The sequence below is a fragment of the Camarhynchus parvulus genome, chromosome Z (genome assembly GCF_901933205.1).
Source record: "Camarhynchus parvulus chromosome Z, STF_HiC, whole genome shotgun sequence".
NCBI lineage: Eukaryota > Metazoa > Chordata > Aves > Passeriformes > Thraupidae > Camarhynchus > Camarhynchus parvulus.
Window position 1 is genome coordinate 487,141 of NC_044601.1, and position 16,601 is coordinate 503,741.

The 16,601-nt window shown below is 41.5% G+C and overlaps 1 protein-coding gene across 2 annotated transcripts in view; it reads left to right on the forward strand.

The window, feature by feature from the left end:
* The first annotated feature begins 2,171 nt into the window (after positions 1 to 2,171).
* EPB41L4A (erythrocyte membrane protein band 4.1 like 4A) overlaps positions 2,172 to 16,601 on the forward strand; it is a 117,535-nt gene continuing 103,105 nt past the window's right edge. For both annotated transcript variants that reach the window (XM_030968200.1, XM_030968201.1), the window contains exon 1: positions 2,172 to 2,808. In XM_030968200.1, coding sequence (XP_030824060.1) covers positions 2,710 to 2,808 — 99 coding nt within the window. In that variant the 5' untranslated portion in view covers positions 2,172 to 2,709. The remainder of the gene's footprint in view (positions 2,809 to 16,601) is intronic.

Here is a 16,601-nt window from a genome sequence, read left to right on the forward strand (position 1 = left end):
GAAGTAAAAAGGAGCTCAGTTTCCTAATGGATTTGGAAAACAGATGGCTATCCCAGGATCTTCACGAGTTGTGAGGTGGTCCTGATACTTGAAATACTGAGGCAGGGCTGGTCTTCTATCACACGGTGCTCCAAGCTTAAACTGGGCCCTATGTTTTTGCCTGCTGGTTGTTTTGATTTCCTGAGCTTCTCAGGGCTCATACTGGTTCATAGTCTAGATCCCATCTATTCCATCCTCTCTTCCTCTGTTCCCCTGGCTGATTTTCTCTCCTCTGAATTTCAGGATCTCCTCCCAGGCTTTCACCTCAAGTAGCACGTCCTGGTACTGCCTCTTTATAAAGTGCTTAGCTGTTGGCAATAGCTGGCTAGGAGACAAATCCAAGAGTTAATTTCTCTGTCCCCTAAACACTGGCATCAGCTCAACATCACTGTGTATTATGTATTTTTCCTATGCACCAATCAGCAGCGGCACAAAATGGATCTTCAAAAAGAGAAGACGTGAAATAGTTCACTTGGACAGCTTATAAGCAACATATAACCCAGAGCAGTATTGATAAAACTGCTCAGATTTGGGATTGTGATTGTATGAACACTTAAAATTATCAATAAAGATTTTGAAGAAGTTTTGAGTTCACTGAACCCTCCCTCCCACTTGATTAACCAGTGATTTACACATATATAATGACTTTAACTGACTTAGAGGGTAATTTATATCTCAATGTGCATGATACATGGATCTAAATAGACTAAAGAGAGGGGAAAAGGAACCATCTGATCTCTAGAAAATTGTCTGCTGTCAGAGGGGCTCAAGAACTGTTTGAAAAATGTGTTTAGAAAGCCATGAGTAAATTTCCTAAATTTTCTGTGCTTTCTGGATGGCATTCTCCCTGGGTACATATTGCCCAGGAAAAAAGGTTAGGAAGTCGTATTTTTAACTGGCTAGTCTTTTTAAGTCTTTCTAGGTCTTTCAAAAGGCTTTATTTTTATGAACCTCTATAGCGGGTTTTGTCCTGATCTTCCCAGTGCTCATGGAATATTGTTTTTTGCAGCTACAGGATGGATATGGAGATCCCAACACCCCAAGGTCCAAGCTCAAACATGAAAATGAGAGTGCCATTACTTGGGAGCAGCAGGGTTATATTTAGGACAGGTGTTTAAAAGCAGACTTACCTACATACCCAGTGGGTTTTGTAAGCATAATTTCGTTGCGCCTCTCTCTTATGCTACACAAACAAGTTATTGACTATAAGAAAAACACTTCTGGCATATTCTTAATTTATACATGTGGACTTCAATAGGACGACTCATGCATACAGATTTACATAAAAGCACAGGCACTTGTGGGATCAGGGCTTAACTTGTAGGATCCCTCTTCTACCTGAGAGGGAAAAATCCTGGAGGTATGTGCATCAAAGAAAGTGGATTGTTGTGTGCTCCAGAAACTACAGACAGCAACTGCAAAAGCAGTTGGAGGATCTCTCATGTTCCCCCTTTTCTTTGTTGGTTGGGTTTTCGTTTCAATTTTTAAAACTGATTTTTAAAAATGTATCTATTTATTTGTTTTTAATACTGTTGCTTTGTAAATTAAATATACCTGTAGCAAGCTCAGTGTTTAACAGCTCGATGGAGAATAGACTTCCGATCTAGCGCACCTTCAAAAATTCAACCTCTGCTGGACCCTTCACTCGTGGTGTCTCCTGAAGTTCTTCTTGTCAAGCGCAGAGACAAAACCCGCTCCCGATCTGAGTCCCGCCCGAGCGGAGCCGGCGCAGCCCGCAGGGGTCAGTGCTGCCACGGAGACCGGGGCCGCGGCCGCCGGGACGGGCAGCCGTGCCCAGCGGCGACGGGGACAACCGAGGGGCGCGGACCGGGGCAGGGATCACCGCCCCCGCCCCACGGCAGAGGGCAGGGAGCTCCCGGCCCCAGACCGGGCACGCCGGGGGGTCCCGTGCCATGATGCGGCGCGGTGCCGGGGCCGGGCAGGTGCCGTTCGCCGCTCTCCGCCCCAAAGGCGCCCCGGGGGAGTCCTGCCCGGCGGCCGGCAGGAGGCGGCCGGCGCTGCCCGACCGCCGGGTCTCTCTTCTCTCCATCCCTCCGCCCCCGACGGGGAGGAGGCGAGCGCTGCCGGGGCCCCCCGCACGGCCGCGGGCAGCCGGGGAGCAGCGCAGCGCCGGCCGGGCACCGCCACCGCCACCGCCACCGTCCTGCTCCGCCCGCAGGCTCTGCGGCCGGAGGGAACGCGGTGGCCGGGTGGGGAGCACCCCCACGCCCCGGCTGCGGCGGCCGAGAGCGCTTCCCCGGCCCCGCTCCTGCACACAAAGGGGAGGCGCGGAATCGTGCGCGGACGGGGCGGAGGACGAGGCGGGTGGGCGGCTCGGTCCCACCCCGGGGCGGCAGCGGCGGGGGAGCCGCCGTGACAGCCGGGCGCGGGCGAGGGCTGTGCCCTGGGATCCTTCCTAAAAAAGCCGCCGGTCTTTTTCCCCTCTTTCCCGGAGAGAGAGCCCGGCAGCCCCGTCCAGGCTGTTGGGCGGGATGGCGGCGGGCCGCCCCGCGGGGCTGGGCGCTGCGCCCTAGCAGCCGCCGGGCTCCATCCGCGCAGCCGGGGCGCGGAGCCGGGCGCGGCCCAGACCCGGCTGCGCCTCAGCCCCTCTCCGCCGCCGCCCGGGGCTCTTCTCGCCTCCCCGCCCCGTCTTCGGCCATCACAGCAGGCATGGGCTGTTTCTGCGCGGTCCCGGAGGAATTTTACTGCGAAGTTTTGCTCCTGGACGAGTCCAAGCTGACCCTGACCACGCAGCAGCAGGGCATCAAGGTAAGGACGCCGGCATGGCTGCGGAGTCGCGATGCGGGAGAACCCGCGGGGCTGCCCGGCGGCGGCTGCCTCCCGACTGCGCTGCGATAGCCGGGAAGGGAGCGGCGGCGGTAAAAAAGGGGTTTCGGGAGGAATAACGTCGTAACTTTGCTTACGGTCGCGCAAAGGACAGATGGATCAGGGTGACGCGCGCCGGTGGGGCAGACGGTGCTCTGGAAGGCTTCACCTCGAGATAGTGACTTAAAGCGAGCAGGTGCCGACCACCCCGCGGCACTCGGGACGCTCGGCGCAGAGGTATTGTTCTGTACCTGCCAGATCAAGAAAAGAGAAGGCGGCTGTGTGCACGGTGTGTTGCGCACCCGTGTTGAGTCATTCCCCGCTCCCTGCGCCTTGGGCCGTGCCCGCCCTGGGACGCGCTCTCCCGGGAAAGGCCGGGGGCCGCGGAGCGGGGCGGGAGCGCAGCAGTTCCTGAGCGCAGGGGCGAAGGTCCGGCCGCCTCCCCAGGCCGGTGTCCCGTCGCCCGGCCGCTGGGAACAGCTCCCGCGCCGCTGCAGCACGCTTGGCGTGGATGAACTCTTCAAAGTAGTCATCTGCCAAGCGCTAATGAGCCCTGACAGAGCTTGTGAAAACTGAGATTTTTCTAAAGGCGCTTAACTTGGTCCTGTTTTGTTAAGCCTGATGACAACTGATAGCATGTCGCAGACACTTGAAGTCCTTGTTCGAAGAGCCGCGGACATGAATTTATTAGCAACGTAAGAACGTGGTTTCAGTGTTGGATTGTTGGATCAGAAAGAAAAAAACCCAAAACCCAAACAAACAAACAAAAAACCAAACCAAACCAACTAATCAACCAAACAAACAAAACACATTTGAGAAAGAGAAAACACATTCAAAGAAAGAAATTCATTCTTTTAAAATTTATTGTTGGAAAGGGCTGTCCGATTTTACCGAAGACATCCAAAGAATAAAATTCTGTATGCCTTTGTGCTTGAGCTTAAATGATTGAAGCTTGGTGAAGCAACTGGGGAAAGGAGAACCTGAAGGAGGGTAGTGGGGAGAGGGAGTTTATATTTAACAATATATTTTCAACTGTAATCAGTGGTATTACTAGGTCTACATGTATTCAGCATTATCAGGCTTTGCTGAATCAACTGCCTGCAGATAGGCCCATAAATCCATGCTTAGCACAGAGGAATAAGCAAATCACGCTGGAATGACACTGGAATTCAGTACCTGGGCAGGGTCTTTGAAGTCTAAGTTTAGACACTTCTGAAAAGCCTTACCTTTCAACGTGCAGATGTGGGTGTGTTTATCATGCATGCTTTTGTGCAGTAAATGTGCAGTCACAGAAGTATGTTAAAAGTATAATCTGCAAAGATGGTTAGTCTAATGAAGCTGAACCCTGAAAATGAAGGGTATGTGCAGTGTCTAATAAAAATTAATGTCCCATGGGAAAGAAGGAGTCTGAAGATGTAAGTTCTTTCCAAGAATGCATGACTTGCAGTGTTGGGAACTGTCTAGTTTAAGATGAGGGTGTGTTTTCCTGCCATTCTTAGTGTGATCTGAATGTGGTATAATGCTAAATATTAAATATTTCATCCCTTCTACCTGCTCCTTCTCTGTCTGAAACCCAACCACAGAGCAGTCATGGAATCAGTTGGAACAGTGTGTGGATCTGACAAGAAAAGTAATAGTTCATTAACAATTTGGCGTAGGCACTCACACTGCGCAGTGGGAAAACTTAGGGAAGGGAGAATCTCACTTTTTGTAGCAACCTGTTTTCTGTGTTTCCTTTTTCTTTCCTTTGTTTTAAGATATAGTTTGTACGCGGTGAAACCACACCCCAGTGCTGTATCTCCACGAGCCTTTGAAAATCCAAGGTGAGGAGCTGCAGAGCTCTCTCCCAGGCAGTGTTTTAAACCATGGAGCCCTCCCTTGCCTCTGTACCCGCAGGAGTGTTTGTGCAGCTGTGCATGAAGAGCAGCTCCTGCCCAGCTGAGGGGTGGCCACTGGTTTGCCTTTCACTGGGTGAGCCTTCAGCTGGACCTTTGTGCCCTGCTCCACTGCACAGCTGGAGGGTGGCTTTTTCAACACAGTCCTGGCTTCTGTAATTTTCAGCTGCTGTTGTTATTATTCTACAGCTTTCCAGGGATGTAATATTATCAATTCTTAGTGAAACAGAACATAAAATTTGTCATATTCTGTCACGCTTTGTCATTTGGCACTTTACCCTTGAAATACAAATGTTTTATTTTAAATCTTTTACAATGCACTCATGTAAATGCAGAGACTTTTATTTTTAATTTTTAAATTTTTTTTTAAGTGGCATTTCAGCTTTGGCACATATGTATAGTTTGTAAAAGTTTCATAGGTTTCATTTTAAACTAACATTTAAGAAAAAAACATTTCCTTAGAACTACAGATTCTGGATGGGATCTTCCTTTTGTCATCTTCACTATTAATTTGGTTCAGAGATACATGGGAAACAAGCTTTTGGTACTCTTTCACATATCTTGAATTGTTACAGGAGCAACTTTGTTCTCTTATTTTCTCCCAAGCAGATGTATGTCTGTTAGAAATAAAAACCACAGCTCAACAGCTTTTGGCAATCTATGTACTTGCTTGATATTAGTGATATAAAACTACTTGTTTTGAAGGGTGGAAGGCAGTAGGAGTCCGAGGCAAGTTTGTTTCTTCAGGGAATTGGCTACGAAGTAGATACTTGTGTCCGAAGAGTTTTGAGGACGCATTGCTTACTTTGTATAGTGGTTACTTCTGACTTGTTGTGCTTGGCAGCAACTCTACTTATCAAAACATGACATTTTTTAATTACAATTTCATTGACAAATTCTTCATTCTACAGTGGGCTTCAAATTGTACTTCACATTGAAACAATGAGCAGAGGTGACAAGACTGAGACTTTGGGTGCAATTTAGGGGTACTTTTCTCTGTCGAAGAGCTTAGGGAAAGGAAAAGATTAATTTTCTTCTGGCTCCCAAGTGGAGAAGCTGAGATGGAAGGAGGTCAAGTGGCTTTTTCAAGGTTGTATGACAAGGAACCAACTTCCCTTTGCTGTTAGGGTGATAGCAACTGACCATAGTGCCATGGGCCATGCTGTCTGGAGGGGTTAGTGAGGGACTCTTCCTCAAAACAATTATTGCTTCTCAGGGTGTTTTTTGGTGGTTTTTTTTTGGTTGGTTTTTGTTTTGTTTTTTTTTGTTTTGTTTTTACTGTTATCAGTGCTGCGTTGCTGTTCTCCCTTTCTGTCTTTGTGGTTTAAGGTTAGAGCACTGCTCTATGAACATGTGTAAGCTGGGTCCAGCACTGAGGCTTACAGGAGGCTGATAAGAGTTAGGTAATCAGGAAAGGCCATCAGGTGTCTCATAATTTTTGTGTTTCCTTGTAGTACATTAACAGAGATATTCTGGAGTGTACATGCATTGAGATAAAAAAGTGATGGCAGTTGTTAGTCCCAGAAATTTTGGGATGGAAGAGGCTATTCACCACAATCTCATGCTGCTTTCTAGTCAAGGTGCATGGCCTCAAATGGGGACAGCTTTTCCTCTTAAAAGGGTGTTCGAGTTTCCAGTTAGGAAATGGGTTTTTGCTAAAGATATGGTAAGAATGAGCTACCAGCTGAAAAGAATCCCTTTTCCAGGACTGCTACTTTGTCTTCTCTTCACACAAACTAAACAATAACTTAGGCATTTGTATGGTACAGCACCAGTTGTAGCTCATCTGTTGATGTTGCAAGACATGTCAGTGGTCTTTTGACATGATACCTGACTGAGGGGTTTGTGGGCATTACATATTTTGGCTCTGTTGAGAACTGGGCTAATTGTCCTTGTAAACAGTGGTGTGCCTTATTGCACAAATTTGTTTCTGGAGATTAAGGAAAATCTCTGCGGGCCCTTAAAATTAATGCCTTGAAACCTACTGGTGATCAGCTGTTTCATAAAGAGTGCTCATCTTGAAAAGTGTGTGTTACAGGAGCCTCAGAACCCTTTTTTCCTCCACATTGAAAATAGTATTTAAGGGAGATATTTATTTTGGTTTTTTTCTCCTGAAGAAGCTAAAAATGATATGAAGCATCTGTGTCTCATGTTTGCATCTCTTTGGTTGGAACAAAGATCTCAAAAAAAAAATATTAGCTGCTTCTGCAGTGAAGAAGCTCTCTAATTAGTCTTAAGCCATCTGGTCACTGCACTTTTGAAGTACTCCTTGAAATTCCTCTCTGAGCACTCTTTTTATGTTCTGTTTAGACTGACATGTGTGATGGGCCATCAGCAGTATTTCATTAAAAGTGATGAACAGGAAAGATACACAAGATCTTTCTGGGAGAAGTATATGTTCTGTAATATTATTTTATTTGGTGGTACCGTTTATCATTGGTGGCCAGTGGTAGTCTGGCCATCATACCGTTTACTTGATGATTTACTGAGAATTTAGCAAAAGGATGGCTAAAAAAAACCCCAAACCCTCACCTCAAAAAACAAAACAAAACAACAACAACAACAACAAAACAAACCAAAACCCCCAAAAAACAACAAAGCAAAAAAGCAAACCTGAAATAGAGAGTGACTGATATTAGGAACTGTGTTAAATAACTGGACATGTAAAAAGCATGAATGGGTTCATCAGAATATTATACATATTGTGAAGATACTTATGGAATAATTGACAAAAGGATTCAGTATGATCTACAGAAGTAGGTAAGCACACCATTTCTTAGAAAGTTTTCTGTGGATTATTCTGGTATTTTTCATTTTTTTGTGTGTGTGTTTTTTTGTTTGGTTGGTTTTTTTTTTTTTTCATTTGTTTTGTTCAGTTTGGGTTTTTTTTGTTTGCTTTATTCCTTTGTTTTTTTTTTTTTGACTTTTTTTTCAGTCCCCAGTGAAGCTAAACAGTTCCAGATTTCATGTCTTTAAAATACAGTGTATACAGAAAATATACAATTTTACGCTTTTACAAGTGCACCTTTACATCAAGCTGTATTAGCTGTAGGTACACCAAGGAGTCAGCCTGGGAATTATAGGGATCTATTTTTTTCCCCAGTGAAAATACTTAATGGATACATTTGATAGCAGGAAATAGAATCCTGTGAATACAATGAACTTATATTGGGTTAAAAAATTATTGTAATGGAGAGTTAGCATTAAAATCAAATTGGTAGTAATTTGCTGTGAATGTGGAATGTATTCTTTATGAAAGTGATTTCTGCTGGTTTATTCTAAATTTTTCTAGGAAAGGAAACTGTCTTTTTTTGTAAGAAATTTCTAAAATTTTCTGGTTACACTACTTCAGAAATCTGAAAAATCTTTTTAAAGGTAGATTGCAGTTGTTTTCTACCTATGGTGTTTTCACCACCTACAGGAATTACTAAACTGAAATATCAGAGTTCAAGCATATTTAATCATATTTTCCTCTGCCCTCTTTGGTATTGATTAATAAAGAAATAATTAATCGATAGATATTTCAAGGCAGATTCTTCTTGATAATCTGCATATTGATTTGAAAAGAATAGTTAATAAAAAGTGAGTTGATTAAAAGGACACAATCTCAGTCTCGTTTCAACCTTGTAATATATTTTCTTTATAAAGCAACAGTTCTGCTATGTGTACATATTTTGCATAGCAGCAGGAAAACTACACAGACAATATCATCAAGTTCCAAGTGTGAATAATTTTCTTCCTTAATGCTGTTGACACCCTGCATCTAAGGATTGTCTGTAGCAAAACAACAAAAAAAATGTTAACAAAAAAGTACATTACTGATAATCCCTTTCATATCAGAAAGGTGCTGGTGCTTCTTAAAGTTCCTTTATGAGTGTAAAATGGTCATCTGATTGCACACTGAGGACCAGATGGTTTATATGAAATTTTGAACTATTTCAGTTCTCTACAAATGGACTGAAACAGTGCACAATTCTAGTTTACAGAGAATGAAAGGAACAAAATGGCTCATGAACACTGCTATTAACTGCTCTGCAAAAATTTGTGTCACAAATTTGAAATAAATTAGTAACTTCTTACAATATCTTTACAGATGAGGCCAGCGATCTTGAATACCCCACAGAATAACCATAAAATAAATGAACAATGAGACGCTTTATTTTCCCTAGGTTCACTTAACTAAATTAATGAAACCAGCATGACAACGAGAAGTAAATCCATTAACGTCTAAATGGAGTTATGTCTTGGTCAACCTGAGGTTTGAGCAATAATATTGTCAGAGGTGTCTGTTCTTCTGTTTTCACTGAGCAGTAATTTCATAATAGGACCAGGGTACACGTAAACTATGAGGCTGCTTTTTTTTTGGTACAGTTTTGGGTTTATGTAACTTGGATCAAGCATTTCTTATATTAAAATATTTTAGTATAGTTAAATATCACCTCTTGATATGTTATTCATTTTAGTTCCTGAGAATTCTGAACTAAAATTCAGCTGCAGAATTGCAATCCGTTCCCTCAAAAAAGAAAACTGCTAAAAATCATCACATTGTATGAGGAGAAATCTTGAAGAGACTGAATTGAAAAGGTGTTTCAGAAAGAGAATATTTCTAGAAGCTAAAATTTTATGTCACTTCATGTTGTAAAAATATCTGTTTTCAGGATGATATTGAACACATATGAGGAAAGAGAAATTATGTATTGGTCATATTGCATCATTATTAATATCTGCATTTTTGCTAGAAAGATGAGAGAGGACTTGCCAGTCTTTTAAATATTTTTAAAATTTATTTTCCTAAAGGGGATTTAATTTTGTAATGATAGATCAGCTATATTACCTTAACTTTTTTCACAACTGATACATTTGGAAGTGAATAATCACATTTCAGTACCTGGGTTTGATTTTGCAAACTGCATTTTAAAATGCACATTTTAGATGCAGCTTTCTGATCAGATCTTTTGCTTGCTGCATACTGATTTAATTGGAGAGTTTAAAATGAAGGTTGTCATTTCAGTATTGATCGAACTTTCGTTCCCACTTCTTCAGTCGCATCCTGAGTTGTGGATGGCTGAACACTGCAAGCACTAAGGTCAAAAGGACATGCTCGAGGTCAACCCGTGCTATTATTCAGAAGTGGAAAACCAATAGAAACATTGCAAAATGAGAGCTCTGCTCCTTTGGTTTTGCTGCAGCATGAAGAGGGGAACCTGCCTGTTTTGCCAAGCGGGAAACATGCTTTATCTGCTCTCCTTGGCTTGTGACCACAAACATTGATTTCTTTGAAGGAAAGAGACCTTTTTTGAATGGTAATTCTAGCAGTACCTTTCCAGAGGCAGGAAAAAGACACCTCAGAACTTCCTTTGAATTGATATACAAATTGTCTTTATTGAAAGTAACAACCAAAATTCAATATACCCGCATGGGCATTTTTGATCATTCTAGATGGAAATCCCTATTGGGCTGAATGTACCATTAACCTATAGTACTAGGGTAGTTATGTTAAAGTTTGGTTGTTAGATGTCTCAGAGGTCTGTAAAGATTCTTTTTTGAGAAGACTTTCTTTCCTCTTGCCCCTCATGATTTCTTTTTAATTCTGTCTTGTTTGCAAATGGCAAACTCTCACTCCTATCAGGAGCTTTCATTAGTTATGCTTGGTAAGAGCAAGCATAAGACTATATATTCAGTGAAATTCAACTGCTCCTGCTTATGTTTAAGGTAAATAATAAAGTCATTACAGTAATGGGTAGTTACTGATGTAAAGGAAAAGTGGATCTAATTTGTATGGTGATATGTTTATTTATTTGTCAATATTTACATTTTAAACTCTGCAGATTACAACTGGTTGTCCATAAGGCAGAGAAGAAGACAATCTATCTTGCTGTAGTTCTTGAAGTTATGGGTAAAATCTCTCTGTGGTTGAGTGAGCCAGTTTGATAATAAATCACTCACCACTTCAATACTTTTCCTCTGTTCTTGGGAAAGTAAGAACTGAGTGCACTGAAGAATAAATTCTCTTGTTTGTGTGAGAGACAGAATGCCATTTAGGAATGGAAAGGAAAGACCTTCAGTATCTCAACTCTATTAAAAGAATTTGGAAGGCAGAAAATGGCAGTTTCCCTATATAATTAGTGGCAAAATTTGGCATGACTACTAATGTAGGCAAGCACATGATTTAACACTTTGTAGAACTAAAGGCAGTCGATTGTCTTGTAGAATTGATCCAGAAGACAGTTCATCCAAACAAAGCCCACTGGATCTGGTTTTTGTTTTTCACATACTATATATTTCACTGAAAGTTCTCATTTGTGTCTTGACAAGAGGTTATTTGTAGTGTTTTGGAAAATATTTTCTATCTATAATAATACTCATTTGTGTGTTATATAGAATATGTGGTTTATTTTATTATTAATTTTTTAAATACATTCTATATGAGAAAAAAAAATTACAGTTCTTGTTTTGGTTCCACAGTTTTATTTAGATCGCAGTGTAAAAGAATTGTGACAAACTTCTTTCCTATTTGGTGGATGAATGGTGGCTGGAAGGAATGTAATGGGGTTTTGTTCTTTTCCCCCTTTAGAATACCAGAGCAAGTATTCTCTTTATAAGAGACTACATTGAGAACCATAAGGGAAAGCAAATTTTCTTTTTATGCTGTTTGTGAGTACTGCAGAAAACTGGTGGAGCTAACAGTTCAGAATTATAAAAATGAGGAGGAATGCATAGGAGACTAATGAGGAGTGAGTTCAGCACTGACTCAGGACTTGAAGCAAATGATTCAACAGCCCTTGTGAGAAGAGGTAATCCCACAGTGCTGGTGTGATAGGTAACATGGAAGGAGATTCTCCACATCCCTCTCAGGGGTGCCTCAAACTGCCTGCAAAACTCCCTGTTTTGAAATGAGTTTTGCTTTGTTTGGCCAGCACCAGATAGAGAAGAATGCTGCCCTGGGCCCTGCCTCTGCCCTGGTTCAGTGCTTGTGGGGTTTACTGTGGTGTAGAAGGTGGCTGTAATTTATAAAGTGGTGAGATCTCGTCATGGCCATCAAAAGGAATGCAAGTCAGGTGTCAGAACCAAGTGGGACTGGAAGGCCATGACTGCCAGCATTTCTTCAGTGTTTGTTCCCATGGAGGAATCCTCAGATCCTCCTTCCCTGCAGTTCCTGTGGCTGTGGGAAGTGAGAAGGAGTGCAAAGGAGCTTGTTGCAGCCTGACACTTCCACGCTGTGTCACACAGAGCCCGGACCTCCTACAAAGGGGTCCTTTCAAGAGTGCTTCAGGCTGGCAGCAATCTTTTGTCTGTGTGGCTAGTTTGTTTATTTAATATGCCAGAACCAAAGAAAGCTGAGTGTCAGACTCTCATAATTCTGGTTGTCATACCATGACAGTAAGGGGTGGGTGATATGTATTGGGGTGCCTTGAAGGGGACAAGACAGCAAATAATCCTGAAACCTGTGCCTGGATCTCCCTTCAGAGCAAATTAGGACACCTCAGGAGGGACCACAGGAGAGAGATGGCTTAAGTTCAGTAGAGGTGATCAGGAGAAGAAGTTCCTGGGGAAATGAAGGAGAGTTGCAAATGGACAGAATAGTCTTGCAACAAACAAAGTTTTTTGTATTGCCATTCGCTTTCTGAAAGAAGGGGAGAAAGCCACAAGACTTTGTAGAGGAACCTTTTGATGAGGTGTGTGAATGTCCTGACTTGCCCTCAGCTTTTTAGGTTTAATTTCCATTGGCTACTTTGGGTAGGGGAGGAGGAACTGGAGAGAGGAGGAAAAACATTAAAAATGTTTTTTAAATAATATTTTCAGGATGGAATAAAGCCCTTATGTTGAAAAGATCAAATATTTTCTCCCTGCTTTGAAGTGATGTCAGATTCTTCAGCTGTATTCTTCACTTTTTTATTATTTTTTACTTTCTAAAAGTCCCATCTTTTCTTTTTGTGTACAGCACATAAGTTGGCCGAACACTTCAGTTCTCTTTTCAGTGTGTGCGTCCTTCCTCTGGAACACTGCAAACTCTAAAGCTGTGGGAAACAAAAGTTTCTGGTATCCTTCAAAGGGTATCTACCAGATTTATTCTTATCCTTTTGTTCTTAACAAATGCATTTCTGTAGACAAATTATAATGCCTTTAAAATCAACCCCTGACTGAACCATCTTTCTCCAAAAATGGGGAGTGTTCTGGAGCTCTCTCAGTGCTCTAGGTTGGGATGGATAAGATTTACTAAAGAAAATATTCTTGGCCTTGAGGCTCCTTTATCTGTGTCCTTAGTGTCTCAAAGCAGTTCCTGCAAAAGCCAATTTTCTTTCTTGGACCACCATTTAGTAATAATGTTTCTTTTTCTTTTCCTGTGAAAGCAATAGTGAGTTACCACTGTCTTTCCTGGATTGGAGAATACTTGAAATTTTGTACCTGGTTTTAATTTCAGTGTCGATGACATGTGTTTTGAAGTTCTTTGGCACCAATTTCCACAGGAGCCGAACTGACCCCAATTTTTCTGTGAGCAGGTTCAATTAATAAATGAAAATTTACTTGAAAGAAACAGTGTAATTTCTTGGATGAAGGTGACAGACGTTATTAACGTAAAATGAACATGAAGAATTTCTACCTTTTTAACAGAAGTCAAATCTTTTTCTTAATCATCCTTGGCCTTTCACCAGTATTCAGCTCTTGTATCCGTTTAGAGCATGAAAGCCATTCCGTGTCTGAATCTTTATTATTTTCTTTCTTTTTTCCTGCTTTCCTGGAAAAAGTCTTCTACAGAACCAGGTTTCATGAACTGTCTCCTGAAATCTTTGTTTAAAGGAAAACTGCAATGCTGACCATGTTTGTTTATGGTGTCTGCTGCTTTGGGAACAGGTGAACAGAAGTCAGAAGAAATAATCAGAAAAAATAGTAGGTTTAGTTTTGGTATTATGTGTGTGTTTGTCTGCAACAGAAATTGGAGGGACCTTGGCGAAATGAAGTTGTCTGGGGAGAGGAATCTATAAAATGTCCAAAAGAAGATAGTTCTAAGTACTGTTGTTGTTTTAAATTTTTCTTCGTAGTGTTTGTAGTTTTGTGAAAGCTGAATTTTTTTTCCTGTGGCATGGAAAAGCTCCAGAAGTAGGCAGAAGTCCTGCAGGAGAGCTTGACTCCAACTTGATGTGTTTTGTTGAGAGGAAGGTTTGATTGGGAGGGAGTTGAACCACTTCCACTGAGTTGGCTGAAAATGAATCAAACCCAGTTTTTTGTTTTAGGTACATTTTCTTTTTCCTGATGCTTAGTCTGTATCTCAGATCAGGACACTTTCAATTATCTTGATATTAATTAATTAATTAATTAGTTTATTTATGCTAATTTTTGTTTTGTTCATGAATTTTAGAAAGATCAGGGTAGAAGATTTGCAGTAGATTTGCAGTAGGGCAGCACACAGAAATATTTCTGCTGCTGTGTGTGACATACACACATAGTGTGCTTATAGAACCCTCCCTTCAAGAATATTTGCTTGGAACTTTTCATAGAGAAATAGTGCCCCCAGAGAAACTCAAAAATTGAAAGGGTGATTTTTCCTTCAGTATTAGTTAATCCTGTTGTGTGTCTTACCTTGAAGAGAATTCAAACCAGACAGATTTTTATGTGCCTGCTGCACTAAGGTATAAGCATTCACTTGAAAAGTTACAAAAGTACAAGTCAGTGTTCATTGCAGCATTCACTTCTCTGAAAGGTACATAAATGTGTGCACTGCCCATCTCCATGCCCAGCTTGAGGTGATTATACTCTGTTTGTATCTAATCCACCAGTGGATTCACGCAATTCTATTGAAAGTGGCAGAGTTTCTTTGCCTACAGTGGATCAAAGGCTCTTCATCTTAATATGCATTTTTTCCTACCTAATCTAGCCACACAGAGCAGATGGACTTGGTATTACTATCTATGCGATGAAGAGCATCTAACACGATGCTGCTTATTATCTTGTTTTTCAAGCTTGCTGTGATTCATATTCCTTTTCTTGCATACAGAAGGAATATGGGATAAGAAAAATCACTTGAACTGAAGAAATTGCAGTGTAATTGAATTTTGAACATTGATTTCTGAGTGTACAGAAAATGAAGCGAAATAATGTACTTGAGCAGCAAATTGCAGGAGGTAGGATAGTGTACAGTGCCTTTAAGAAGCAGGTGTTTGCTGGGTAGTTCACTGTGCATACAAGGGTGCTCACATTTTGAAGTTGGTTAGGAACAGTTATAGGGAAGAGGAAACCTGACTACTACAGGCTTTTTCTATTCAGTACAGGCTTGAAAAAAAGGGGGAAATATAATAATGTAGGGAAAAGCTGGGTTTTGTTTGCCCTTTAAAATCTGAAGCAGGGGAGAACCAGAAGTATGATTTAAAGGAAATTGCAGTAGTGGTTGTTGTAACACAGAGAGGAAGCCTTGCATAGTTTTCAGTCTGGAAGGAGGAACTGAACATTTAATTAAACAATGCCTTTGACTCAATTAGTTGATACTCCAGTATTCTTAGTACATATAGTTTTAGGTTATTTTTCAAATGTACAGCTGTTTCCTCCTGCATAACATCTGGGAGGGAGGTACACTGAGGTTCCAGGAGCAGAGGGGATGGAAGGTTTCTAGGCCCGAAAATTTTAAGCATCTCTAACTCAAAGCTGCGAAGGTAGCACATCTGACAAAAACCTAACAGGTAATTTCACAATGAGTTCACAATTTCACAATTTCACAATTGACCTTATCAAAGTCTACCCAAAATCTATTGAACCCCTTTGATCATCCCATCACCCCTGCCAGACTGCTGAACCCCGAAACTTCAGGAGTTTCTCTGCATGCAGAAATGGTATTTGACTAACTGGATCTGCTTTCATGGGGAAAATAAAACACAGTCCACCTGTAGTCTGTTTGAATATGCATTGTGTTAGTGCTCATGTAACAGAGGTTACTCCCTTGTGGGCAGAGGAATATGTTGGACAAGGTTAAAACACCTTGAAACATATTTTTATATATAATTACACTAAAAATTAGCAGAAACAGTGTTTTGGTAAAATAACAAACTTATTGAACTGTGTCATAACAGATGATTGTTGTGATTTTTTTTTCCTTGATCTACCTCATTTAGATAGAAGGCTGGATCTGCTTAAAAGAACACATTATTTTAAACAGGTATTTGTTCTGGATTTTGGCTCTTGTTTCAGGGGGGAATTATATTCTCTAATGGCACTTGTTTAAGCCAAAATAAGCCAAGTCAGTTGGAGTTTGGTAATCTCAGACATGTTCTGCTAAAAAAGAAGAAGAATACTCTCCTGTGCTGAATTATCTCAAATTTCATTTAAGCAATAGTTTATCAATGCAAATAAAGTGCAGATCAAACAGAAGAAAATTATGCATAATAAAATGAAGAAATTGGAAGGATCTGACCTTGGTGAGGAAGGGCCTGCCAGTTTCAGTGGGAATTATCATGTGTCACATAATCATAGACAGGATTGCAATTGTGCACAGAGGACGCAGGCATTGGAACTTATTTTCAGAACTATTTAGGTGCTTGCATAAGAGTCTTTCAAAAGTCTTTTTTAAAGATTGTACAGGGCACTCAGGCAATTCTGAAAACCACTCAGGACTGAATTAATGGTTACAGAGTAAATATCAGGAGAACAGCATCACTTAAATTGAGGTACCTACTGCATGAGAGCTTGACCCAGAAGCTGAGACTGGGGAGCAGCATCTCAGCCATGTGAGCTGGCATTTTCTTACTCAACGCTAGAAACAGAAGATAGAGAATTTTATGCTGCTGAGGCTGTGGACTTAACAGATTTAAGGAACAGCTGCTGCTGAGACAAAGAAATGTTTGCCCCATAGCA